A 25,841-nucleotide genomic window follows, 5' to 3' on the forward strand; every position below is an offset into this window, starting at 1 on the left:
TTAATTAATCAATAGGTATCTAATTTAAAAAGGTGAAGTTTGGTTTTATGATATTAAAAAAATTAGCTTTAAGAATCTTGCATTTTATTTTATTAAATTAAATTTGAAGTAGATGTGTTACTTAATCCCTCAAAAAAATAAAAGTAAGGTGCTTTATATTTTACAAATGTTATTCATTTGAGGTTAACACAAACTAAATATCGTATAATTGTTCAAATTGCAAACTACTTGAAATTGAGATAGGTGTTGCTTCACATTTTGGACAAATTATCAATTAAAAATTTCATTTTTAGGTGATTTTTTTAAAATAATTATCTTTTGTTATTTAATTTATCAAATTAAATAAAATTTTAAAGTAATATTTATAGTTTAATCCGTGAAGAAAATTAAAAATTAAATAAACAAAATAAAAATAACAAAATTAGGAAATAACCCAATTACTATTGGTTTGACCCAAGTATACTGGGCCTAAGTCCAACCAGACTGGGCTTAGAATGGATCAGGCTGGCCTTCCTCCTCCTCTTTTTTTTTACCTCTTCATATTTTTAAAAACGACGCAGTTTCTGCCGCGCCTCCTTTTTTCTCTCATATTCCCCTTCTTCTTTCTTCATTCTTTGGCCGCAGCTGCCATCCCAACTTTCTACAGTCGCCGGCGACAGGTTTCTTCTCCCTCTCTCTCCTTTTTCTCTTCTTTTCCTTTCCCTTTTTCTGCCTCACACCGCTGCGGCCGGCGGAAGGGAATCTCTCATTCACTCTCCGTCTCTTCCTCTCTTCTCTCTCTAGCAGCCTCCAAACTCTCTCTTTTTTTTTCTTTTATTGTAATTTTTTCTGGTTTTTTTTCACTGGATTTTTGTGAACTTTTAATGGGAACGCAAAGCTTGTTTTATGGGCTTTGCTCAAAATCAGTAATCCCATCACCAAAAAACCCGCGAAATTCATTATCTTCATCACCACCTTCTCATTCTTATCCTTCTTGTTTCATTAAATCGAAATATCGGGTGTCTTTTAGACCCCAATGTTCCCCAGCTTCACAAAGGTTAAGGTCTCTAAGCAGGTTAGAGTGTAAAAACAGTGTAGAAAAAGTAAGCAATGTCGTTTCTGAGAAGGAAGATTCAACAACATTGATTAAGCGGAAAAGGCTGGCAGTTTTTGTCTCTGGTGGAGGCTCAAATTTCAGGTCAATTCATCAAGCATGCGTTGAGGGCTCTGTCAATGGAGATGTTGTTGTTCTGGTCTCTAATAAACAAGGTAGTTTTCACCATAACTTTGTAGTTCTCTTCTGCAATTCACTAGAATGGTAGTGTTCTTACTCTAATTTACAACCCACGATACCCTTGATAGAATCATGCTCATAGGCTCTGAATCAAATTCATATATCTTTGGTGGGTGACTTGCAATTTTAAATGTTGAATCCTTGAGCTTGGTAAAAAATTTTCTTGGAACTGTGCGAATTATATATAATTCATTTTTTGTGATGGCAGCTTGTGGAGGTGCGCAATATGCCAGAGATAAAAACATCCCAGTTATTTTGTTCCCAAAAACAAAAGATGGACCCGATGCTCTGTCTCCAGATGACCTTGTTAATGTTCTTAGGTTGAGTTCTTCTTTCAAAAACTAATTATTTTGAATCTGGCATTTGTAAATGGATTGTTATCGTGTTACACGTAGTCCTTCTATGATATTGAACTGTTTGATGTAATGTAATCGGAAGGAAACTCTAGATGAGTGTGAAGACTTGGAAGAAAGTTTCTTTGCATTTTCTTATTGCTTTCAGAATTGGTAATCACTTGTTCATGTATGATGTTTTATCTTACTCAGGAGATTCGAGGTTGACTTTATTCTTCTGGCTGGATATTTGAAACTTATACCCGTGGAGTTGATTCGAGCTTATCCCAGATCAATATTTAACATCCATCCATCTCTTCTTCCAGCTTTTGGGGGCAAAGGCTATTATGGTATGAAAGTGCATAAAGCAGTTATAGCTTCTGGAGCAAGGTATATTTTCAGTATTTAGTTTCTTTTATCAAGTATTCGTTTTCTCTTTTAGTCTACTCTGTACCTATTGAGTTCTTAGTGGCACGGTGAAATTCATCAGCCCTTTGTAGTCAAGCTTTCTTGCTCTTTTGGATTTTGGTTAGATACTCTGGTCCAACGATACATTTCGTGGATGAGCATTATGATACGGGTCGGATACTTGCGCAAAGAGTTGTCCCTGTGCTTGCAAATGACACTGCAGAAGAGTTAGCTGCTAGGGTTCTTCGAGAGGTAAGGTGATTTTATATGTTGAAAAAAGATAACTAGTCATTAGCCAAAACCTTTTTGCTGCCATCAACTTCACTTTGAATACATCATGAGTAGATTTTTCCAATAGTAAACTGCTAGCAGGACAGTGATGAAATTAAGTTATGGCTACTATCAAGCTCATGCTCCTGCACTGCAAATAAAAAGTCCATTCTGGATTTGGCAGCTTTCTTATGATTGTGTGGTGCTTATAGGAGCATAAACTATACGTGGAGGTCACATCTGCTTTATGCGAAGACCGGATAGTTTGGAGAGAAGACGGTGTCCCTCTCATTCGAAGCAAAGTAAACCCCAAAGAATACTACTAACAGGATAATATCAATAGCTGCTTCTCATGTTTCAGGACGGGTAATTCCTGTTCTTTTTTCTTCTGAACCTAAAACTAGAAACCTTCCCGTTACATTACTGAAGAGCCTTGCATTGCATCTGGTAACTGCTAAGTGAGTATGGCATGTATCAGGATCTTTAAGCGTTCTTCAAGATGGGCGGAAGTTCTTGTTTATTTGCTCAGAAGTTGTTGTTCTTTAGCAAATGTAATAGAATTCAGGTTTTTGGAAAATAGAACTTGTCTGAGGCAATATTACATTTTATTTACTGGTAATAAATAGAGCATTTAAATTCATTTTTTTCCTTAAATATCAATTGAATAAGTGGAAGGATTAAGTTATATCGGTATAAAATTAACTATTTTTACATCATTTTATAACTTTATCTACGATTATTTGTATAGCTATATATACATAAAGATTCAAATTAATTTCATATTTTTATTACATGGTTGGAGAATATTTTTTATTATATCGAATAAATAGATGATTTAAAATTTAACTAAAAATCATCCAATTTTTAGTTATGCTCGATTTATCTTGGTAAGATGAGATGCGTCACACTAGATCACATCTCCATCCCCTAAAGCGATGTGCGGCTGGGATCTTTCCTCCTTACCCCCCCCCCCCCCACCCCCGCTTTCATTTAGATTTTTCCTATATAAACATAAAGCCTCTAGGGTTTCATTCAACGCAGGGACTCGATGGTTAGCGTTTCGTTCTTCTGTTTAAATCTATTAAAAACGCTTTTTTTTTTTCCTTTTAAACTTAAAATGGAAGCTACATGTACCAAGGGAAGGGTGTGAATGAATAGTACCCTTGATCTTGACCTGCCAAAGCGGCTGTAGCTAAATCGAATCAAACATGGCTGAGAAGCTAACTGGCCGGTTGTCGTGATCGGTTTCTTTATCGAAATCTCCGTCGACTAATCTGCTTACCGAGCTTCTTACATTTTCCCTTTTTTTCTATTAATCTCTGTACTTGAGAAGGGGAGAGAAGAGTGGAATGGCATAGGATTTAGCCTTTTTCGTGAGGCCCTTCTCTTACAGCGAAAAATCGGTCACCTTCCAGGCAATCTGCGTTTGCTTCTCTGCAGTTTTGCGTCAATCGGTGACTATATCCATTTCTTCTTCCTTTCTTTCTTCGAAAAAAGATTTGTAAATTAATTTGACAAAAAAATGGTGAATTCGAATTTTTTTGGAAAATATTTAATTAAAGTTATCAAAATCATTTGTGATGATTTAATCACATGAATAAATCAATGAGTAAATCATTTTAAATTGAAAAAAAAAACCATATATAATCGAATGGTACAAGGTTTTTGGATGATCTACGGACCTAAAAGATAATATAAAAATTAAAAAAGTTATTATTTATAATCGGATCGGATTCGGATAACAAATACTTTCAATATTATCAAATTCTAGGGATTGTGGACATGAATTTGCCAGTGTTACAAGTTTTAGATGAGCAATGGAAAACCCAGATTTTTGCCTCCAAAACTGGATTTAGAATGACCAAGTTCAATGAACCAATGATTATATCTTGGTACGATGATTTCTGATTGAAACGATTTTCATGACGAAGGTTAACTAATCCATAATTGTTGTCAATTGAGTCTGATGCTTCCTTAGCATGAGCTTGTGCACCTAAGCATTTGAACTAAGTCAAAGCTAATTGGAACTGCTATTCCAGCTTGGTACATTGAGAGGAAGAAAGCTTATCTTGCTGTCAATGGAGAAAAGCTTCCAACTTGCAGCAATGAACCTGATCCTTGTCCATCAACAAGAACAAGATGCCCTTTTTTTCTAATCTAGATTAGAGTAAGCCCATTTCAGGATTTAGGCCTAGTTTCAATGGTAATGGGCTTGCCTAGTTTCAAAGGCATCAACCCAAAAAAGCAGCAACAAAAAAAAAACGAAAAAGGAGTATCTCTCTTTCTTTGCCTCGAATGCTTTAAAGCCTAAAACGGATTCCCAGTCATCCCTAGTTTCTTTTTTCTTTTGAAGGGTAAACTTTGTTTTCTTTGTTATTTAATTCCAGCAGAGAATAATGAGATCTATCTCTGCTAAGAAGGTTCGATTTTTCTTCTTCTTTTTCTGTTTTTTTATTCCTTGTTCAGTAAATTTCTGACTCAGTGTAAAACCAAAATTTGATAGATGTGGTTTGTTTTGTGTTGGGGAAGTGATTGTTATTCAATTTGGGGTAAAGGGTATTTGTAATCTGGGATCTTGATATATCCTCGTACTGAAATTGGAGTGTTCTTGTTATAGTAGCGTGATGTAGCTGAATTTTTGGATTTAATTGCTTAAAGGAATTCTCGAGTTGTTGCGATGTCAATGGCGGATAATGCTTAATATGTAGCTTAAGCAATGGAAATCTTTGGGTATTGGTAAAAATGAGACCTTGCTTAAGCTTCTTGATCAGTGCCTGATTTACTTAATGTTCAGCTTATGTATTTTTTGGTTTTTAGATTGAATATCATTCATTGCAAATTTGTCGATTTGATCTTTATGGTGTTGCTTATTTCTTTCTCCTTAGCTTAGACAGAATTGTTTCCCTTAACTTATGAAAGGATGTAATTATGCTGTGTTTCCATTTATTTCACCAATGCTTCATCATGATATTGGAACTTGTTTTTTACAGGATATGGTTTTGAAGGGTTTATGAGGTCTGCAGCATTCTGAGGCAGGAGATCAATTGAGTGTATTCCCCATTGTATGCATTTATAGCAGAGAATGGCAGATGGAATATCAAGCTTTTGGGGACCTGTCACATCTACTACCGAGTGTCGGGAGAAGAATTATGCCTACTCCTCTTATATCGCAGAATTTTACAATACCATATCAAATGTCCCAACGATTCTTTTAGCACTCATTGGCCTTGTAAATGCTGTAAGACAAAGGTTTGAGAAAAGGTTCAGCATTCTTCATGTATCTAATATGATACTTGCCATTGGAAGCATGTTATACCATGCCACCTTGCAAAGTGTGTAAGTGACAATCTTGGCTATTTATTCTGTAGTTCAGAATTTATAGATAGTTGGCTGATCTAATGCAATATTTTTGCTTTATGCTCTGACTTCAATCATTTTGGTGTATCAATTGATAATCATGTGGAATAATGTTTTGTGTGATTAAAGAGCTCATGTGGAACTGGAAGGTGTAAGAAACAGTTTTCTTGACATGCGTGCTTTACTTAGACATAGAATGCATCAATATGTATTTTTTCCCTTAAGCTGTAGTGGTATCTAATTCGGGGATGGTAATTGTTTGATTGATTTCCATATGAAGAAAACTACTTTAATTTATTTCCAGGCAACAACAGAGTGATGAAACTCCTATGGTGTGGGAGATGCTTCTATATATGTACATCCTTTACTCTCCAGATTGGCACTATCGCAGCACAATGCCCACTTTCCTTTTTCTCTATGGTGCTGTTTTTGCTGTCGTTCATTCCGTTGTTCACTTTGGCATTGGCTTCAAGGTGCATTATGTGATTCTCTGCCTTCTCTGTATCCCGCGAATGTACAAGTACTACATTCACACCCAAGATGCCTCTGCTAAGCGGCTTGTGAAGTTGTATACGGCAACTCTTTCCCTAGGTAGTTTATGCTGGTTCTGCAATCGTGTATTTTGCAAACAGATATCAAGATGGCCAATCAATCCTCAGGGTCATGCCCTATGGCATGTCTTCATGGGTTTCACTTGCTACTTCGCAAACACGTTTTTAATGTTCTGTCGTGCTCAGCAACGGGGATGGTCCCCAAAAGTTGTCTATTTTATGGGCATTCTCCCCTATGTGAAGATTGAGAAACCAAAAACTCAATGACAAATTGAGGAGGAAATTCTGCAGTATAGTTTTCCTTTCCCCGCAGTTGGAGGTAGGCAAGAAAAGCAATGACAAGGTCAGTCTAAATTTTTTGTTCATCTGAATGGATTGAAAGGATGATTAATGATCCAAGTTTTCGGTCAGGATTTCACTGAAATTTACTTTGTGCAAGTAGAAGATGTACCATATTTAAATCCTTTTGTTAGATGTGTCTTAATAGTTAGGTTTGTTTTTGTGGAATGTGCAATGCTGAGGATAAATTTGCCATTGGACACTAGGCAAATTATGAATTTTGGTTCTGTTAAATTCTTCTTGAATTTGGTCATTAATCAAGCTGAAATTTCCTCTTTGGCTTGTTGTAGATTGTTTATATATTCAATTTTATTCAACCAAGCTATGAATTTTGCATTCACGCTTCTCTTATGATGCCTTTTATGAAGGTAATTTGACGGCATTACATACAGATCAAAGCACCTCTGGTTTCTCCTTGCCTTATGTTGATTTGGTTCCAGAGTTTTCTTCCCATTTCTCTCCTCAAATGGAAAACACACCATTTCTGGATTCAATAAGCTTTTCGACTTATTTGGGCATGAATGACCCATGCACATCTCTTGGCACCAGTCAAGTTGAAACAGATTGAACAAGCGATCTACATCAGAGACCAATCTGGCTTCCTGCCCAAGCAGTTTAATCTAAAACATGCCAAATCCTAGAAACAAAAATGGAAGGGGGGGATCAACAAGTTGAAGCTACTGGTTCAAGCATCAACCTCATCAGAATGATTGGGCTTGTTTAGCTCTTTGCAATACTCAAACTGATGGAAAAAGAAAATTATTTGGCTTAAGGTTTCATGTATAATAATTAACAAATAATTGGCTTAACATACACTATACAGAGTGAGGGCATAAAGAATACCTCTTGCCTAAAAATATTTGAATGGTAAAACAAAGACAACACCATATGCAAAGCACTTTCTTTTCCTCCTTTGTTGTTACACCACCATGTACATTACATGCGGGAGAAAGGAGGTAATAGCTGGTACAGAATTAGGCCACATATTTAAGAATGTCCAAGTCTTTCCTGTAAGATCTGCCCAAGCTTCACGAGAAGAGTTTGCTGCTCCTCAAAAGTAAGGTTTGTCAATATCTGCATCGGAACAAACACTAAGTATAAGCACAGGTATACTTATAACATTTGTTGTTATGAACCTAAAGTGAAAACAGGATAGCATCAATAAGCATAACACTATAGATTTTTACCTGGTCCAAGATAATTTCGACCGAGATGCCTTCACGCACAATAAACGACTGGTGATAGATATATGCAAAGACCGCCATCACCATCTACATTCAATGACCCGATAAGTCAGTGCTTGCATGGACACATTGAAGCAACATTCTAATAAAATATTTCATCAAATACAACATACAAAGACATTCAAGAAGTCATCCCTAAATTCATTAAAACTTCTCTCTAAACAAAATACAGATAATCATGAGATATGACTCTTCGAGTTCATAGTTAGAAGACTTGATTGTTTCGAATTATTCTGTTGAAAACAGTCCAATTAGGACTTTTACCACTTACAAACCTCACACGGCTATAAGTAAATACAAGAATTCTTTTGTAAACAGGCACCAGATTTAATTGAAAATGTTGAACTACAATAAAAAAGCCTCAATTTCTCACCTGGCAATCCATTCTATCTGTAATTCCACCATGCCCAGGAATACTATCACCAAAATCCTGTAGCAATATCGAAAGCAGGAGTTAACAGAATATACTTGAGTCAGAATCTCAAAGAAAGCTATGCAAAAATATGTATGACATGAGAATAGGAAAGGAGTTCACACCTTGATTTTAAAAGCTCTTTTGAAACCACTTGCGAAAAAGCCCCCAAAAGGTGCTATGATTGATGCAAACAAACCAAGGCATAAAGCATGCCACTGAACTGGCAGAACAGAGATCTCTTTCGAAGGAATCTGCAAAATGAGAATAACAAATAATGGAGTTTAAGGTTTCCATTTTTGAATGGCAACTAACTTTATTACCTAACCCTATCCTGTCCCATCAGCAACCTTCATCGTCCATAATAAAGTTCCAGACCTAAGAATTTGACCACAAGCTTTAAAGACACCCAAGCACTTTGAGTTGGGGTGATAATCATTCAACTAATTGGCATTGCTGAAGACACTAAAGATTTTTAGAAGGCTTAATATATGGAACTAGAAGGAATGGGCATATGGCATCTCATCTGCTGAATGGTTAATTTTTAAGTAAGAATCTGCTGACTGCCTGTCAGAATTCAAACATCTGGTCTTTTCCCTTTAATTAGGGAGTTTGGAACCATCAGACTAGAAATTCAAAGTGACATACTTTTATGGGAAAGTTAAAAAGCAATCCTCTCTTTTCAAGAAAACCAAGTCATACCAACTGAAGGCATAATTAGGGCAAAAAATTCAGATAGAATCAAATGTAAGCTTACCCATTGACTAATCCATCCTGGTAAAGTATAAGATTCTGCCTTAAACAATGGACCTGGGTCACATTGAAGCCAACCAGTTGATAAATCCTGCAAGCATAACCCTCACACCATAAGTTTTCGGAAAAAGGAATTGGCATGCTTCTTGAAGGATTAAGCGTAGGTTGAATCCAATAATTACCTTCCTTGGACAGGTTAGCCACTGGAAACGACCCATGATATTTGCAAGCTGCATATTCAAAAACTCACTCCATGTTTATGAGTGCATACTAGCATGAAAATATATACATAAAACAGAAGGCACATAACACAACTTCCTCAGTTCCTTTAAAGGTTCATGTATTCCCATTATAGGAGCACAGTGCAAGTTAGAAAAATGAGAGTTTATTCAGCACCACAAATCAAGGCATTAGCATTAGATCTTTGGATTACAGGTTTAGGATGGACTTTCACATGCATGCCTAAGAGAACAAGTCGTTTAATAAATCCTTCACAAATGATCATTGGGAAGGATGCTCGTCACTGAATAGGCTCAAAATTTAATCTATTAAACTGGTCCAGACATGTAAACTATCAACCATGACTCCTAAAGCTGATACAATGCAGACAAGAAAAAGGAAATAATAAAGAAAATGACAGGCCACATAACACAACCAGTAAGAAGGATCAATCATATTGCCCACATTAAAAGTGCTACATCTGCCATGCAAAACATAAGAACTGACTAGTACTGCATTAAGCTTTTCACAAAGAACCTGGTTAACTTGAATATTTATATAGTCTCCTAGATTATTGCATTCTATTTGACATGTGTAACTAGTGTATTTCCTATCTAGTGATGTAAAACTGGCAGAAGATAAATGAAACCCTAATCACAAAGAAGATGGAGTCAACTCCAAAGAGGAAAAAAATTGTGCTCACCATGAACGCAGAGATGATAGTCGTGACAGATGCTCCAATAAATCCCTCCCATGTTTTCTTTGGAGATAATTTGATTAATGGGGTTCTTCCAAAGAAGAAACCAAAGATATAAGCAAAAATGTCATTGATAACAATAAGTGATGCTGGAAGAAGAAACCTGGAAAAAAAATTACTTCCCTGGGTTAAGCAAAAAGAAGAAGACCAAAAAGAGAAAGAGAAAGAGTACAGTCAAAAACCAACAACATTCAATTGATTGCATAAATAGCTAGAAGGTTGCAGATTACAGTTTACCAATGAGACAAATTACCAAAATGAGACCCTTTTTATTTTTTCTTTTTGACTGTGTACAAATGGATGTGCACATCTGTGTGCAAGTGCACCAGGTAGGCAGGAAGGGTGCTTTAGAAGAGAAGAGTTACCAAAAAATTCCTTCAAAGATATTGGCAACAGTAAAGGATGACTGTGTGAACACCACAATCAGAATCATATGTGTCCATGCATACTGGCCAAATTGATACTTGTACATCTTCTTCTTCAATGTAAGAATAAACCACATAAAACCTGATCCCAAAAACCAAAAAACAGTATAAAGGATATCAGTATTCAGTGGTTATATGTAATTATATATAAAAGGGAAATTCAAGGTACAATCACCATAAATAACATGTAAGAAGAACATCAATCATATAAGAAAATAATATAGATATTTACAGAAAAAGAAGACATCTATTCCCACTTTGCTTGAAATTAAAATTTAGGATATCAATTGATGAATGCTTGACATAATTATTCCTTCATGTCTTTAAGTCAAAAAACTTAAACCAATATGCTTAACCAACCTGCAATGTATGAGAAGTAACAGATAGCCATATGATACTTGATAAGGCTGCTAACAAACTGATACAAAAATTTATCTGAAGATACAGTATTGACGAGTGGTTGACTGAGAAGGCGACCATACACAAATAACATTGCAGTGAAGAAGAAGTGCCTGCACCCATAAAATAGAGATGAATACATTCTAATGAGACGCAAGCAGAATGCTAGTAAGATTCAAGACTAATTTGTATGACATGAAAAATCTTGGTTGCCATATGAATGGTAAAAGCAGTATTCTCACCAATTTAATAGCCTAAATCCTGGAAGATGTGTATCTTCATGTGCTTTCCTGAGTAGATTGAACAGCTCCTTTGCCATATATATTTGGATAACCACCACCATAGCTGTGATATAGAGATGACCCATGTAGACAATTAATGCAAAACCCCCAATCATCCAAACAGTAGAGTATGTCCGAATCCACATTGATTTGTATTTGTTACGATCATCAACAAGCAAATTTCCACCATTTGCTTTGCTAGGTTCTGGAACCACCTGATAACATATTTGAATTTAAAGGAGTATAGAAAAAAAATTGCCTTGCTTGCAAAGGGAAAGTCTCATTTACAAATGCGACAAAACAGCAGCTATGACCATAAACATGAAAAAGGAACTAAATAAAAACACATCAGCAGTTGAGTAACCAACCTCATTGGATCGTTTACGGTGCCGAATCCGAACGGTAGCAGCTGATGGGGGGGCTGTATTATTCTCCTTTTGCATGGCTCTTTACTTTTGATGTCAATTAACAGAAACACACATATATTTGTATTGCAGGAAAATTTGATGCCTGAGCTACCAAACTACACACTCTTAAAGAGAAGACAACCAGGACTGCACTGAAAGAAACATGATGAATTCTATTAAGACAAGTGACATAAGGAAGATGACTTAGCTTAATGCAAGGATGGAATCTAGGAAACCATCACAGTGACAAATTTTCAGCAGAAAAGCAGTAATCAGCTAGTTGAAGAAATGACACATAGCAATAAAGCATAGGCACACAAAAATCTCTTACATATGCATGCAGCAAACAATTCAGTCATGATAATCACTTCAACCTTTTTTCTGGAACATACTTCAACATTGTCTAATCCCGCACAGTGAATGAAAAGTAAAGCCTAACATTCGCAATGCCTAACCATTAAAGCTAATAAAAAGACATATCATAGACAGAAAGCACCTGCTGATTGAAAATATGCTACCTTGAAAAAATATGAAAATTCCATCCAGGCCAAAATCATGCACATCATATGTCTTTAGGTATTCTTTCATTCAATCCAAATCTTACCCTTTTTATACCTTACAGGACCCCCTACTAAAGTTGTTCTCACTGGATAGTCATCTGAACTAATACAACAGACCAGTACCCCACACGACACATTCTCATTCAAGGAGCTACCTCATTGTCAACCCCCCTCCCCAAAGAAAAAGGCAAAAGAGAAAGAACAAAAACCACAAAAAAGATCTGTTTTATTTTTTAATGGAAATTGAAAGAAAACCATGGTTTTGGAATTAGATGCTCCACTCATATTTTTAGACAAATAGTGATATTCCAACAAGATGAGAGCACCACAGAAAGTGTAAGGTGGGAATACTTGACAAGACCACATCTTTATTCCTTCTTTCAGCTAGGCAATATTCAAACCTTAAACTACTCTACATAAAAATCAGGCACAAACCATGAAGTGAACTTTTTGATATTGAAACACAACTTTTGATTAGGTCCAAACAAGAGTTTCATGGATTCAACCATAACCTAAATATATAACAAACATTTAACAGAAAAAAAAAAAAACCAACCCGACGAGAAAACGATACCTAATCTAAGAAAAAAATTGACCAATTAGAGAATATATACTACTCCCATTGAGCTTTCCATGACCAAGATTTAAACTTTCCTATTCCAGTTTCCACCAGCAAGCTTAAAAAAAAAAAAAAAATAGAACTTTACTCAAACTCTTAAGCTATTTAATTACCAAAATCTATAGAAACTGAATCAAATAACACAAACCCAGAAAAAAGGAACCAACTAAACTTAAATTTAACACGTTAAAAAATGAAAATAACAAATCTGAAGCAGATAGAAACTCATTTTCTTGAACCTATAAGATCGAAAGAAAAAAAATTTAAAAGCTTCAAATATATAAGAAAGTACTATATGAGCAAGAGAGACAGAGAGAGAGAGTTGGAAACCTGGGTTTAGCTTTCCTCGCAGTAAAAATTCGAAACCGGCATGAGAGGTGAGAGCAAGGGAAAGAGTGACAGATAGAGTAAGAAAGAATAATAAAAGAGTGAGGACGCCAAGCAAAGCAAAGGAGGTGACTTTTTTGGGTTACTAATTTTCTTGAATATTAAAACAAGTATTATAAAATTATTATTTATAAAATTAAAAAAAAAAAAACCAAACAAACACTGTTCTCTTTTTTTGTACTTGAAAAGGAGAAATGCTAGAAAGACAGCTGTTTCAGATATAGGTTTGATCACCTTTTTTCCACGTGGACAACATGATTCAGGTCATACATGGAAAACTTGTTATTGGCTGAGTTTAAATTTTCGACCCCTCTACTTTTCTAAAATATCATCTACATCCAAAAAACTTTTAACTTTGTGGCTAAATTATTCTTTGTTCTGTAGTCCAAGTTACATATCTGTGTAAAGTTAAGAAGAAGTATCAGCAAAGTCACATTCAAACAATCACTGCAGGCTTGCTGGAAAGATGTACCAAATGTGAAGAAGATTTCACTATACCAATCCATCTTGAAAATGGACACAGGAAGATGCTGCCTGGTGTAACTTCATGATTCTTGGATTTTTTTTCTTACTTGAACCCTTCTCTTAATCAAATTTGGTAACCCAAGAGTTCCAAAGTTGACTGATTTTGATATTCAAATCCTGCAATGTCAAGGGCTATTTTTTGTTGAAAAGCAAACACCACACAGCTCACATGGAGAATGCTAGTTACAATCTGTCCCACTTCATTTTTCTATCTTAGATTTAGTTGGATATATGATTATTATTTGAGTATACTTGTATCTGTGGACATGTATAGCAACCCACCTGCTTTAAACAATCTTTCTTATATCTGTCGGAAACCTTCAAATTGAGATACCCGAATACAAACTGGCAAAGAAACAGAACAAGTTACCCGCTAGATTTGCATTTCTAGGTGCCTTAAAGATGGAAAACGTTTGGTTTGTTTCTTTTCAGACTTTTTGGTTGTTTGACTCTTTCCTTAATGGAACATGTGTCTGCTATTGGCAATTGAATTTTGGAGTTGTCAGGGGAGAAGATAGAATCAGTTAGTCCATTTAAGGCATAGCTGCAGCTGCCAAGATAACTGCAGAAATGGAAGAGCACATGGGAGAATCTAAAAATTCTTAATGAGGTCAACTTGCCTGGAAAAGATATTGATGAGTTTCTGCTCATCCCAAACTAATTTCATACCAAAGTTGAAGATAGAATATTAAATATCTGGCTGCCCAAAGATATAAAGATATGGCAAAAGACATGACATGTTCCTGGTTAGAATTGCAGAATAGGTTCACATTCCGAGAGCGTTACTAGCAGCATGACATCAAGACTTGCAGAAGCAAATGGCGATACCAGCATTAAAGAAAGATAGAGCAAAGGGCAGCATCATAGGCATTAATGCAAGCAGAAGATTTTGAGGCTCTGCTAAAATTGAGAAGCTTGTTCCTGTTTCCAAGCAATTCTACTTTCATACAATTGGTAGGGAAGATGCATGGAAATTTGAAACACCCCATTTTTTACAGAGAAGGAAATGTCACATCTGCACCCATGGAAGTTCTTCTCTTTTATCCTGTGTGATTCTGTTGTTTTTCTTCCTTGATTTTTAGTTATTTTCTGGAGTAAGCAGCACCAAGCTCTAATTGGTTTGGTTGCTTCTTCCTTCTTCACAATGTACAAAACTGAAATTTTTCTTGGAATTTCACATTTATGATCTAAAAACAACATTTGCACCTAAAAATTGTATGAACGCTCTCTTGCTCGATGATGTTCTGTCATTAGGTGTTAGAACTTGTAGTCCTCACTTCTTCCTTAGGCATCGATTCACCATCGTGCTAGACATATAGATGTGGTTTTAAGCGGCTAATCTTTCATGATTTGTGTACTTTGCAAAATCTATACCTCTTAAACTGAGATTGGAGCCCATTATTGCTGCCGCATGCCAAAGATTAGTTGTCTGTTAGTTATGAGATGGTACTGCTCGGTAGTCCAAGAATGTGGACCAGATCAGTAATTTTGAACTAGAGTTTTGAAGAAGGAACAAGGGTTAGTAACTCACGGCCATGGCTGATCTTTACACTCCGATCAATATTGAGCAATAGCTGTTCTTAGCTCATGAGAAGCAACAAAACCAATAATCTTGATGGCATCTAATTAGTCCAGTCCTGTGGTATTCTTTGGCCGGGTTTGTGCTTTTGTACTCTTGCAGTTTGTCAGTCAAAACAGTAATTAAGACTCCATCTGTCCATCTTGCTTAAGCAAAGTCCAATTGGCAAACTTAGAAGCAATGATCCGTAAAATTTTCCAACTTTATACATGGTGCAGCCGCAGTCCATGGATGCTGCCATGCCCAAGAAAACAGATAAAAGGTACCTGTCACAATTAGTCTCTTCATAGAGCTCCATATGGGGTAAGTGGAAAACTTTCTTGGATGAGTCTATATCTCAAATGCAGCAGAGTTTTCGTTTGTTCCAACTGTTAATTTTTCATCAGACAAAAATGGATATCAAAGACCACTGAATCCTCTGATTCCATAAATGTGGAGAGTGTGCTTGTCGTATTGTCTTGTTCTTGAATGATCTTAACTACAAGTCACCTTGCTTTCATCACTGGTTTTTGACTTTTTGTCAAATTAATGAAGTTGGATTCGAAATTCTTGTTATATTAGAGATGATGAAAGATCAATAAAATTAACAATGATCATTGACATCCCTCCCTAGATTTCTCCGTCTTGATACCCCCCTTTGCTGTATATAATCTCCTCAGAAATACTAACCCAAGCTCTCCCAGTTTTGCTAATCATCCATGCTATTTGTCATTGGTGGTTTTATTTCCGAAGGAGAGGTCCAATGGGAGCAAAAGTAAGCAAGCACTCCAGTTCAAAGCGAGAAGCTAAGGCATTGAGTTCAAATCATAGATCATCCATAATTGAAGAGATCAAGCCCGAGTGCTTGAACAAGAGGTAGACGAAGACGAAGAAGAACCAGAAAAGACAGCTGCAATCACCAGAGAAGAGGATTATAAAGGTGCCGAATTTGACTCTAGAGGACTGGCTATTAGCTTCTCCCGGTCCTGCACGAATGAAGCCTGATTGTCTCAATGGAGGCGAACTTTATGTCTTCAAACACTTCTCTACAAAGGTACATCTATCTTCTTCTAGAGCTCCCCAAGCTGTTCTCTTCACACCAACAGACAGTTTCTTCGTGGATCTTTCTTCAGGAGATGCTTCGTGTTCGTCGTTTAGCAGAAGCCAAAGTGGGAAGTTGAAGAAGAAGGTGAGCTTTAGGTTGCCTGAGGAGGCTGACATTGTGGTATTTTACTCACCGGCGGGGACATTTGGTGGTGATCAAGGATCCTTTTAATGTCTGCTTCCTCCTGCAGGCCTGCTGCCAGACATTGATCTTTCCTGGTGTTTCTTGCTTGATAATGTAAATGGTCAAAATCTTTCTCATAATCACCTTCTCTTACAGGAATTACATGTATAGGACTTTGGTCCAGGTCTCTTTTAAGAGTTTAATAACCATTGGCACCTAAGCCTATTGCCATCGGATCAAAATGGATTAGCTCGATTCTCTGTTACAAATGTTTCATAAATTAATTATTGTTTTTGGGATTCTTGTTATTCTTGTTTGAAGCTTGAAACTGGGGGTTAAGGGAGAGAGAAGAAAAAGACAGTGTAGGTAGAGTACTGCAGTAGAATGTAGGGGGCGGCTGGCCTTTAGCTAGAGTTCAAAAAGGTGGGGTTGCAATACCACCTAGGCGGAGCTGCCGACGATGCGGCAAACCCCAGGCCTAAAAAAAGATAAATGGGACCATGGGGTTAACAGATCATCTCTAGCTAGCTGGATTCCAAGGGAAAAGATTAAAGATAATCTGCTTCGCCAAAACCCTGAAAAGAGACAAACAGCAGAGATGACAAACGGAAGTTACACGACTCAATATATTACTCAAACATGGCAATGACATTGACAAGGCAGAGAGCGATTTCTCTCCAAAAAAAAAAACTTGGGGTGGCTCATTCTCCGCCATATACGTATCTATACTTACAGATGGACAACTGGAAAACTTTGGTTTGAAATCGTCTAACCACGATTCTTTTTCTATCTTTGTCAGTTCTTCTGTGATGCTTTCTTACGTGGAAAGCTGATATGTCCACATGCTTTCAATCGTAAAACCCGAAGGCAACAAGCCAATAAGTAAAACATTTCATGCTTAGAAGATGCTACCATGTACACCAATTTAATGCATCCATGGCTATGGGCCTGTGGTTTATGGCAGATGTTTGGTAAGTAAACTGTCGAAAATTATTTGGCCTGTTAATGCCGTACTGTTGGAATGGGAGCTGACACTTTCCATCTCGTGAATCTAAATGAGAATCTAGAAGAAATAAAGAAAATGTTTTTCGTATTGCTTTCCAAGGTCCAACATCAACCATTCCCTTTCATAATCAAATCTCATATGATAATGTATGCAATTGCAAAGTAATGAAAGTAGATTGAATAACGAACATTCCCTTTTGTTTTTTCCCTGAAGAAAAGCTGAAACAATGAAAGAAAGGGAAAGTTCTTGTTAAGGCAAACAAGTTCGCGTAGAATGGTAGTTGTTGGTTGTTACTCCATGAACCATGGTGTGCAACTTTCGACCAACCATAGGGTATGGTTGTCACTGGGGATGAAGCCAAGAAAGAGATTGGGCCGTGCATGGAGAGCCCTCCAAGACCTCGAAGAGTGGGTACTTTCAGATAAGTTTTGTGGGCTCACACCAACCATTCCTCTTGTCAGTCTGTTTCGTGTAGGAAATTGCCTGGAAGCCTTTCCTGACCGTGCTAAAAAGGCGCCCCTTTCTTGCTTAACGAACACTTCACTTCTTCCTTTCTTTCAGTCTCAAAGAAGCAGCTTTCGCAGTTCCCCTATTCAGTGACGATGGCTATCGTGAAGATGGTGATGGCTCTGGTTATCATGGCAGCGAGCCTTGGAGGGAAGTGGGTCGGAGCCCAAGTGCACCATGTGGTCGGAGGTGACCGTGGGTGGGACCCTTCCTCTGACGTGGCATCTTGGTCCTCGGGTAGGAGCTTCAGGGTCGGAGACAAAATCTGTAAGCTTCTACTTTACTCTTTTCAATGAGCCTAGAAAACATTTCAGCTCCTTCTTTCATCCTGTTCGCATCTGGTTGTAGCTCTACCTTTACTGATTCGTATCAAAGGGAAGGGACTCGTTCCCTACTCCCATATAGTAAAATATGTAGTAAAGTAGAAATCTGTTCTCCTTCACCATTTACCAGCACAGCCTTAACCTATAACCCAACTGTTTCTTACTAGCATATATGCTTTCCTGAAGAAAATATGAATGGATCAATCTGTAAGCCGCTCTGACCCACAAATGGAAATCCTGACAAAGAAACGTACCATTTAACTTTCCGAGAAAACTAAAGAAGAAAACCCAGAGATTTTCTGCCAGGAGCTTAATGCTTAGCATTTAGCAAGTTAAAATTCCGTACTTTTCTCTGTTTCTTGAGAAAAGTAGGTAGCAAGTCTTGGGGTTTACATTGTTAATCTTTGAGACAAAATATCTTGGTTTGTACTTCAACTAACATTCACGAGGATAATCCTGGGTCTTATCAAACTGTTGGGCAGGGTTCGCCTACTCTGCAGCACAGGAGAGCATCATTGAGCTCAAGAGCCAGGATGAATACGAGTCGTGCGATGTAAGCAACCCCATAAGGATGTACACAGACGGCTTAGATGGAATCCCATTGGATGGGGAAGGGACCCGATACTTCGTAAGCAGCAAGCCTGAGAGCTGCAAGAACGGCCTAAAGGTAAACGTGGAGGTTCTGCCTTCCGGGACCGCTGTGACGGAGAAGCCCAAAGTTGCAGCGTCGTCAGAGAACTCCATTTCGACCATGGCTGCGGCGGCGCCCACTACCCCTTCCGGATCAGTTAAGATTTACGGAAGCTTTTTGTTGTTATCGGTTGCGCTTTGGCTTTGCCTTATGGCCTCCTTCACCTTTTAAGTTTCAAGCTATGTTTTGTTTACCTAATGCTTTCAGAGTTCAGATGTAAAAACTCGCATGGAGCTTGAAATGTTGTTCTACTTTTAATCTCTAAATGATTTTAGTCTCAATGCCTTAGCCATTTTGCGGAAAATTTCGTAAGTCCCAATGGCAAAATGTGAAACTGTAAATTCTGGAAAATACATGTTGGTATACAACGTTCAGGTACCCGTCTAAAAATTCACAAGAAAACAGAAAGCCTGCTTGCTTAAAAGGATAGACCAAATCTCCCCTTACCAACCCTTCTTTCTAGCCTTTTTGCTGAAACAGGGATCATCCCTGGCCAAATCAATTTCCAGAAAATGCCAGCCCCACCATTTCTTTCCCCTCTCTCTTGAGAACAGAGCATAAGGAATTGATTATGGCACAAGGTTAAAACATGGAGATCCAACCATTACTTATCTCTCAAGACGACGTAGTTATTAGGTCCATTCGTCTTTTGTATCTTAGAAATTCGCCTAAGAATATCTGCGAAAGCCTTCTTGTCCTGCACCAAAGAAATTTATCAACTTTGAGAGAGTAATACGTCAATATTATTGAGAACAATTTCTTCTTTAAAAAAAAATTAATAGAGAGTAAGAAGAATGTATCATCCATTGAAAAGAAAAACAAAAGTGAGACTGAAACAAATGCATAAACAAACTGAAAATATCTTGAGTAAAATTTTTCATTTTTCTATTTTATCTCTCGAGTAAAGTTGAAGGGCCTATCTTGCCTTTTTGGTCTAGTACATCCTACTGCAGTTACTAATATGCAAGCACAAACCTATTATACAGAAATGTTTATTCTTCTAAGATGGAAAGCAGATTTTCTATCTTAAAGAAGGATGCGGTTTATTCTTCTAAGATGGAAAGGAGATTTTCTATCTTAAAGACAGATGTGGACACTCTGAAATTAAAAAGAATCTAATAACAATATAACAACTATTTACACATTGCACGTTACTATCAATGCTGAATCTATGGACATAAAGGATCAAGTGATTATAGATTTCAGCAAACACATCACCATAAATATTAAACCAATAAAACGAATAAGTCACTTTCAAGCACCAAAAAAGCAAAAAAAGAAGGTTGGATTGTGGAAAACAAATCATACCTCCGGAGATTTTAGCCTAGCTTTAAATTTAGCAACAAGATCTGAGGTCGTTACAGGTGCCTTTTGCAATAAAACGGCCCTAATTTCTTCTTCAGTTACAGGTCCAGCAGTTGATGCTGATCCTGCTTTTGCAGATGATGATGTAACAGCCGATGATGTTGATCCAGCTTTTGCAGATGATGGTGTGCCTTTGGGAGGCACACTGCCTTTGGAAGCAGATGCGCTTTCCTCTTTCACAGAAGATTTTGAATCCTGTCCCTCAAAAGTACAAATTAAGTTACAACGTAAAACAAATTTCTTCTTAACATATCTACAGTTGCAAAGATGCAAGTTTATGAGCTTTAGTAACATACAGTTTCTGATTTAACCTTCTTCAGAGGGGTACCATTAGATGCTTTTGTATCATCACCATTTGCTTTTCTCTTTCCCTTTGCTGACTTAGATGCAGTTGAAGTTCCCCGAGCAGAAGCTGAAGATGCTGGTTTCATTGGACTGTTATCAGCAGGTTCTTCTTTAGGTGCATCCTTCTGTTTAGAGGCTGGAGCAGGATTAAAGCTCATATCATCGTCCTGGAGAAGAAAAAAAGAAGAAAAAAGAAAAACCCTCTTGGCATAAGCATAATTGGAATAGACAGCGATTCTCATAAAAAATTTCACGTAAAATCAGGCATCTGATCAGTTAGATCTCTCTTATTAAAGAAGAGATAACATATGCACTATAACTATACAGAAAATGGTCAACAAGAATGAAATAAAAGAAAGCTACATTATTCTTATCAGCTTTTGTTAGCTAATAAAGTTTTACAATCAACCAATAGGTATCTTAAAAACTTACATCGTCATCGTCATCATCATCATCTGCATCTGAATCATTAAGCCCACCAGCTTTCCCTAGTAACTTCTTCAACTCTTTTCCAGACTTACTCAGTCCTCCTTCCTGCTCTTCATCCTCCTCATCTTCGTCCTAGAAGAAAAAAAAAATTATCTACCATTGCTATAAAGGAGACCCAAAATTCCAGTCATTATGATGCTTTATAAAATGATACTAAAAGAAATATCATCCTAGCAACAGAAGTAGATAACTGTTTTCATGAAAAAAAGAAACGCGCACACACAAAATGCAAGCATTTACTAGCATAGCTTTACTCTGAATCAGGTGTTCAGTGAAAATCCAAATGATGCATATGTGCAGCAAAGTTGTGGTAGTAAAGCAGTCTATCACCAAAGACAAGATAACTCTCAAGCATAGATAATCTTGCATTATATCGCTTCTTGAAACTGAAAAAATTTACGTTCATTGGCATTCTTTCAATAGATTCTTCTGATACCAAAGGGGGGAGCCTCTTTTGGACGTTTATAAGATGGTCTCAAGAACTTGTGTTTATCACAGTACTAGATTTTCTTTATGATAATCTCACTTTCCTCTTAACCAACTGTCACAAAATAAAATCTATGCAGCCAGGTTTTGAATAGATAAATTATAAACTGGGTGGAATGATGTCCCATCCACTACAAAGTTGCTAAAGGTTTTCATTGTCTTGGTATATTTACGAAGTTTGAAACTGATTCTGACAAGACAAACAAGATCCTAGCAAGGCAATGCTACCCTCAACTTGCAAGTTTAATAAAACATACAAAACAGACCTCCTTAATTTCCGGAGGAGCAGGAACTTCTGGGGCCAGATCCCTTTCCTCAGGTTCATTACCAACAGCTTCATCATCATCAGTGAATATTTCTTCATGCTCCCAATCATCACCTAAATGAAAACGCACATAAATAAACCAGGGATGAAATCACAAATTCTGCTATCAGAAGGGAAAAGCTAGGGACCTTCATTGTTAGATGTGTATGCATGTGCACATCACTAAGAACAGCATTGGCATATACCTTTTCAGGTAATTCTGTTATTCAATTAGACATATATTGGGAAAAAAATTAGAGGAATCCAATCCATAAAGTACATTCAGCCAAGCCTTAAACCACACAGTTCTGGGTTAACTACAAGGTACAGAAATGCATTTTAACCATTTATTCAAAATTATGGATAGTCAAGGTCCAGTTAATGGGAAAGCCCCATTCAGGAGAATTAATTAATTGTCACTATCATCTCTCACTATATATATATATATATATATATATATTTATTATTATTATTATTATTTTTTTTTTTTTTTTTAAAGTTGTCTTCTCACACCATATTTAAGGTATATTTCACTGCTAACTTCATTGGCCTTCTGGTTTGATTTGGAGGATTAAATGAAATAGTGAATAAATCTAAATGACAATTAACAAGAAATAGACCTCACCAACTAAGACATAAACATGACTAATGCTCACCCTTCTCAATATCATCATCATCCATATCAAGATCACCTCCCCTTGGACCTTCTTCATCATCATCACCACCTTTTTTGTCGAGTCCAAGCCTATTCTTTCTAGCTGCCTCCTCTTCTTCATCTTCCTCTCCTCTATCTGATACATGACCTTCATCATCATCACCAGTTGGTTTTTTACGCCCCTTACCACCAGCCACACTGTTATCCTTGTCATCAAACTTCTCCACTTCGCCAAATGCAGCAGCTCCATTGTTTGCAGCTTTCATCATCCATCTCTCATATCCATCTGCAGTCTTCCTCCTGTTCTTCATTTTTTCTTCTGCTTCTTCCAATGTAAGTTGTTTATATTGTGCAACCTTGTTGAAATTGTACCTGTCAAAGAGTGCCACAATTGAAAATCCCATCTAACAAGTATCAAATGTAGCAATATTTCCACTGCAAATAACCTATAATAGTGCAGTGGTGGCAACAGCTTTAAATACTCAAAACAAACAATTAAATATGCCATTCATACCAAGAACCAGCCGGAATAGCTACAAATTCCTTTCCTTGCATCATAAGCAAGTAATAAGTTGCTGACTGTGAACCTTCCAGATGGCCCTGATACTGAGCCTGGCCTGTTTCGTCCTCCAACATCCAAGGTTTGTTCTTATATTTTTCCTAAACAATATGAATCAACAATATTGACGGTCAGCATGAAAGGAATGAAGGGTATAAACTATATCAGTCAAGGAAAAGGAGAATTTTTCTTCCTAATAATATAGATTTTACTTATTATATTGCTGTAATCATCCACTGTGGTTGCGCAAATGAAAAATATGATGTTATACTCTACTCCTTACCCCTACTTCTACAGCAAGCAAAAAACATTACATGCCAACAGAAAAAATATTGGTCTGGCTTTGAAAATAGAGAAAGAACTCCATAAAACTTTCTTTAAAGATATACTTTTCAATGTTCTCACCCTTTTTCTGGAATTTGGAGTATTCACCAGAAAATTTTAGCTATCTCGTGTTACAGTGAAAGGTAGGAACATGCAAGCAACAGCTGATAAGTATAAAATCAAATACCCGCAAAGGATCAGTAAGTTGGCGTCCTTGCAGTCCTTCTTTTTGCAGAGACCATTTATTCTCAGCGTTTTTCTTCTTTGAAAAACTGGGCAACCCACTCATAAACCGACCAATAAAGAAGTTCTTGTCGGTGCTAGGACTTGGTCTAACATTGTATTCCTAAATTAAAGAAAGAATCCACAAATTACACTGAATATTTACTAATCTAATTTCAAAAATTCTATTCACTAATCAATCTTAATTACTGCTAAAACTGTAATAGAAACACGAAGGCGAAAGAAGAAGACGAACACGGATCAAGCGGGTAACAATGGCGCCACATTCGAAGCATTTGCCTTGGTTCTCTGCCATGGTTTTGCCACACGTCACGCACAAGGTCATGTGCTTGCAGTTGCTTCCGTACAGATCGACGGTAGACCCGCATCCGCTACATGACGACTTCAACATCAGATCAAAAGACATCTTCCAAGACGAACAAAAACAACGAGGCTAGGGTTTTAAACTAACGTTTCAAAAAGAAAATGAACAAATCAAAACTATACGCGCGTTTTTCCGAGTTGATTGACAATCAAAGAACATAAGGAAATGGATTCGATAGAGAATTTAATTCGACGATTCTTGTATCGATGTAAGGCAAGAAACGAGAGAGACTCCGATCGATGGAGTTCTTGATTTGGGAGATACAGAAGGACGAGGATCGAAGTAGCGTTTCCCTCACGAGAAGCGCGTTGGACACGTGTGAAGTTTTGATGGCCCGTTTTATAATTTAACGAACTTTTGACTTTGGATAATTTAACTCATAATTTAAAACCTTATTACACTTTCAATATCTAATTATATTCGATATAATATATGAATTTTTATAGTTTTTCGTTGATATCATGTTGTATCATACATAATTAAATTCGATATAATATACGAATTTTAAATAAATAAATATTACTATATAATACTAAATATTTTTAAAATTCGAATTATAAAAATATTCAATAGAATCTAAGTAGGGTTGCTTGTTATCACTTAATTACCCATATTATGTCAATTTTTCTTCATTCTAAGTTAATACTTGTGCTAATTTAATAAACAGAAAACATAATTGATATTTTATTAACAAAATTGCCACAAAAAACCAAAGAACAAGCTCTTCACACATTTTTAGAAATTGAATGGAGGATAAAATATTTGATTCGATATCATATCCATAATAACATAAAATAAAAAAATCTCAACAATTAAAAAAACAAAAGAAAAGAAAATCTCAACATGGGATATTATAAAAAATACTACATCCTTGCATTTTTTCCCTCCATTTTTTGAATTCGGTTTTTGATAATCGAATTAAACTAACCAAATTTATTCGGTATATGATTTTTCGATTACTACAACTATTTCGGTTTAGTACATAATTTTGAAATAGATGATATATTATTTTCTTCAATATCATATCCATAATAACACTTTTATTTCATTTCCTTTTTGCATGATTAGCTAGTTTATAACACAATCATGGTAAAAAAACTAAACAGTACATTAAGATATTTTTATATTTAAAATAAAAACACTATAAAATAAACAAATGCATTAGATAAAATGAAAATATGAACAAACTTATTGACAAATGGAGAAAAGAGATTGGTAGATAGCATCCCATCTCTAAGTTGGTACATAGAAAATAATAATCAATTAAAAAAAATTTAATGGCAAAAAGGTCCCTAAACTATGATCATTTCTTCAGTTAAGTCCCTAATTTTTTATTTATTTAAAAACATGCTCTTAATTTTTTTATTTATATCCAAATAACTCCTTAATTTTAATTATAAATTAATCTTTATTAGACTCAAAGCCAATTGACATTTCTTTATCCATATGACATATGTCATGGGCAATTAACATGGTTGATACATTTGGCCACGCCATTATCCCACGTAAACATAAAATCAAAGATAAACCAAAGAATTATTTTTTGAGTAATATTATAACTAAAATAATAATAATAATAATAATAATAATAATTAGTAAATTCATTAGTATCATTAATTATATACAATTTTAATATAAATAATATAATTAGTATGGATTTTTTACACACCACATCTATCAATGTCCTTTCACCCTTGCATAAAATACTAAGATAACGATTAATGTTTTGTTATGATTAAGAATATATTTAGAAATAAATTAAAATTTTAAAATATGGTTACATGCAATAAAAAGTTAAAAATTTAATTAGAGAAATGATTATAATACAAATAATTTTTACTATTTAAGTTTAAAAAAAATCTAGCACATATAATAA

The 25,841-nt window shown here is 36.1% G+C and overlaps 5 protein-coding genes and 1 non-coding gene across 11 annotated transcripts; 4 read left to right on the forward strand and 2 right to left on the reverse strand.

Annotated features, from left to right (window-relative positions):
- Positions 1-580: 580 nt before the first annotated feature.
- LOC18597261 (Formyl transferase) lies at positions 581-2,923 on the forward strand. Of its 2 annotated transcripts, none has more exons than XM_088807084.1 (5): positions 581-1,248; positions 1,482-1,593; positions 1,819-1,995; positions 2,139-2,265; positions 2,468-2,923. In XM_088807084.1, exons 1-5 carry the CDS (start codon positions 864-866, stop codon positions 2,501-2,503), a joined length of 837 nt encoding a protein of 278 aa, XP_088663210.1. In that variant the 5' UTR covers positions 581-863; the 3' UTR covers positions 2,504-2,923. The 2 variants fall into 2 exon arrangements, with proteins under 2 accessions (XP_088663210.1, XP_017978101.2); XM_018122612.2 differs by having other exon boundaries at positions 586-1,248; positions 2,496-2,923.
- Positions 2,924-3,466: 543 nt separating this feature from the next.
- On the forward strand, positions 3,467-3,581 carry LOC148762304 (small nucleolar RNA snoR109). Its single transcript, XR_016027315.1, has one exon. It is a non-coding gene; the product is annotated as a small nucleolar RNA snoR109 (small nucleolar RNA).
- Positions 3,582-3,991: 410 nt separating this feature from the next.
- On the forward strand, positions 3,992-6,807 carry ATCES1 (Alkaline phytoceramidase (aPHC)). 2 transcript variants are annotated; one of them, XM_018123480.2, is made up of 3 exons: positions 3,992-4,637; positions 5,274-5,619; positions 5,945-6,807. In XM_018123480.2, the coding sequence occupies exons 2-3, from the start codon at positions 5,366-5,368 to the stop codon at positions 6,456-6,458; spliced, it is 768 nt and encodes a 255-aa protein (XP_017978969.2). In that variant the 5' UTR covers positions 3,992-4,637; positions 5,274-5,365; the 3' UTR covers positions 6,459-6,807. The 2 variants fall into 2 exon arrangements, with proteins under 2 accessions (XP_017978969.2, XP_017978968.2); XM_018123479.2 differs by having other exon boundaries at positions 3,995-4,703.
- Positions 6,808-7,273: 466 nt separating this feature from the next.
- CDS2 (cytidinediphosphate diacylglycerol synthase 2) lies at positions 7,274-13,097 on the reverse strand. Of its 2 annotated transcripts, none has more exons than XM_007026183.3 (12): positions 12,937-13,097; positions 11,389-11,579; positions 10,982-11,235; positions 10,701-10,852; positions 10,281-10,422; positions 9,862-10,018; positions 9,122-9,169; positions 8,944-9,030; positions 8,312-8,440; positions 8,148-8,204; positions 7,718-7,801; positions 7,274-7,604 (listed from the first exon to the last, which is right to left on the reverse strand). In XM_007026183.3, exons 2-12 carry the CDS (start codon positions 11,461-11,463, stop codon positions 7,518-7,520), a joined length of 1,272 nt encoding a protein of 423 aa, XP_007026245.1. In that variant the 5' UTR covers positions 11,464-11,579; positions 12,937-13,097; the 3' UTR covers positions 7,274-7,517. The 2 variants fall into 2 exon arrangements, with proteins under 2 accessions (XP_007026245.1, XP_007026246.1); XM_007026184.3 differs by having other exon boundaries at positions 11,389-11,574; positions 12,937-13,091.
- A 4,612-nt stretch (positions 13,098-17,709) lies between these two features.
- LOC18597268 (umecyanin-like) lies at positions 17,710-19,112 on the forward strand. Its single transcript, XM_007026191.3, has 2 exons — positions 17,710-18,084; positions 18,623-19,112. The coding sequence occupies exons 1-2, from the start codon at positions 17,913-17,915 to the stop codon at positions 19,000-19,002; spliced, it is 552 nt and encodes a 183-aa protein (XP_007026253.3). The 5' UTR covers positions 17,710-17,912; the 3' UTR covers positions 19,003-19,112.
- Positions 19,113-19,150: 38 nt separating this feature from the next.
- RAP74 (transcription initiation factor IIF subunit alpha RAP74) lies at positions 19,151-24,288 on the reverse strand. Of its 3 annotated transcripts, XM_018123365.2 has the most exons (10): positions 24,053-24,288; positions 23,837-23,972; positions 23,546-23,704; positions 22,990-23,135; positions 22,477-22,847; positions 21,783-21,895; positions 20,974-21,102; positions 20,493-20,708; positions 20,140-20,391; positions 19,151-19,528 (listed from the first exon to the last, which is right to left on the reverse strand). In XM_018123365.2, the coding sequence occupies exons 2-10, from the start codon at positions 23,924-23,926 to the stop codon at positions 19,436-19,438; spliced, it is 1,569 nt and encodes a 522-aa protein (XP_017978854.1). In that variant the 5' UTR covers positions 23,927-23,972; positions 24,053-24,288; the 3' UTR covers positions 19,151-19,435. The 3 variants fall into 3 exon arrangements, with proteins under 3 accessions (XP_017978854.1, XP_017978853.1, XP_007026249.1); XM_018123364.2 differs by having other exon boundaries at positions 23,837-24,288; XM_007026187.3 differs by lacking the exon at positions 23,546-23,704 and having other exon boundaries at positions 23,837-24,288.
- Positions 24,289-25,841: the final 1,553 nt, after the last annotated feature.

Source organism: Theobroma cacao, chromosome 6 (genome assembly GCF_053813885.1).
Source record: "Theobroma cacao isolate CCN51 chromosome 6, ASM5381388v1, whole genome shotgun sequence".
NCBI lineage: Eukaryota > Viridiplantae > Streptophyta > Magnoliopsida > Malvales > Malvaceae > Theobroma > Theobroma cacao.

Excerpts from the sequence above, each read along its gene's own strand:
- LOC18597268 (XM_007026191.3), top strand. The coding sequence starts at position 17,913 with ATGGCTATCGTGAAGATGGTGATGGCTCTGGTTATCATGGCAGCGAGC. Across the intron at positions 18,085-18,622 it reads CAGGGTCGGAGACAAAATCT|GGTTCGCCTACTCTGCAGCA; the intron begins GTAAGCTTCTAC and ends ACTGTTGGGCAG.
- ATCES1 (XM_018123480.2), top strand. The coding sequence starts at position 5,366 with ATGGCAGATGGAATATCAAGCTTTTGGGGACCTGTCACATCTACTACC. Across the intron at positions 5,620-5,944 it reads CATGCCACCTTGCAAAGTGT|GCAACAACAGAGTGATGAAA; the intron begins GTAAGTGACAAT and ends ATTTATTTCCAG.
- CDS2 (XM_007026183.3), bottom strand. The coding sequence starts at position 11,463 with ATGCAAAAGGAGAATAATACAGCCCCCCCATCAGCTGCTACCGTTCGG. Across the intron at positions 10,853-10,981 it reads GGATTTAGGCTATTAAATTG|GCACTTCTTCTTCACTGCAA; the intron begins GTGAGAATACTG and ends TTATGGGTGCAG. Across the intron at positions 10,423-10,700 it reads TTACTTCTCATACATTGCAG|GTTTTATGTGGTTTATTCTT; the intron begins GTTGGTTAAGCA and ends TTTTGGGATCAG.
- LOC18597261 (XM_018122612.2), top strand. The coding sequence starts at position 864 with ATGGGAACGCAAAGCTTGTTTTATGGGCTTTGCTCAAAATCAGTAATC. Across the intron at positions 1,249-1,481 it reads TCTGGTCTCTAATAAACAAG|CTTGTGGAGGTGCGCAATAT; the intron begins GTAGTTTTCACC and ends TTGTGATGGCAG. Across the intron at positions 1,996-2,138 it reads GTTATAGCTTCTGGAGCAAG|ATACTCTGGTCCAACGATAC; the intron begins GTATATTTTCAG and ends GATTTTGGTTAG.
- RAP74 (XM_018123364.2), bottom strand. The coding sequence starts at position 24,007 with ATGTCTTTTGATCTGATGTTGAAGTCGTCATGTAGCGGATGCGGGTCT. Across the intron at positions 21,103-21,782 it reads CTCCTCCGGAAATTAAGGAG|GACGAAGATGAGGAGGATGA; the intron begins GTCTGTTTTGTA and ends TTTTTCTTCTAG. Across the intron at positions 20,709-20,973 it reads ATGATGATGACGATGACGAT|GACGATGATATGAGCTTTAA; the intron begins GTAAGTTTTTAA and ends TTTCTTCTCCAG.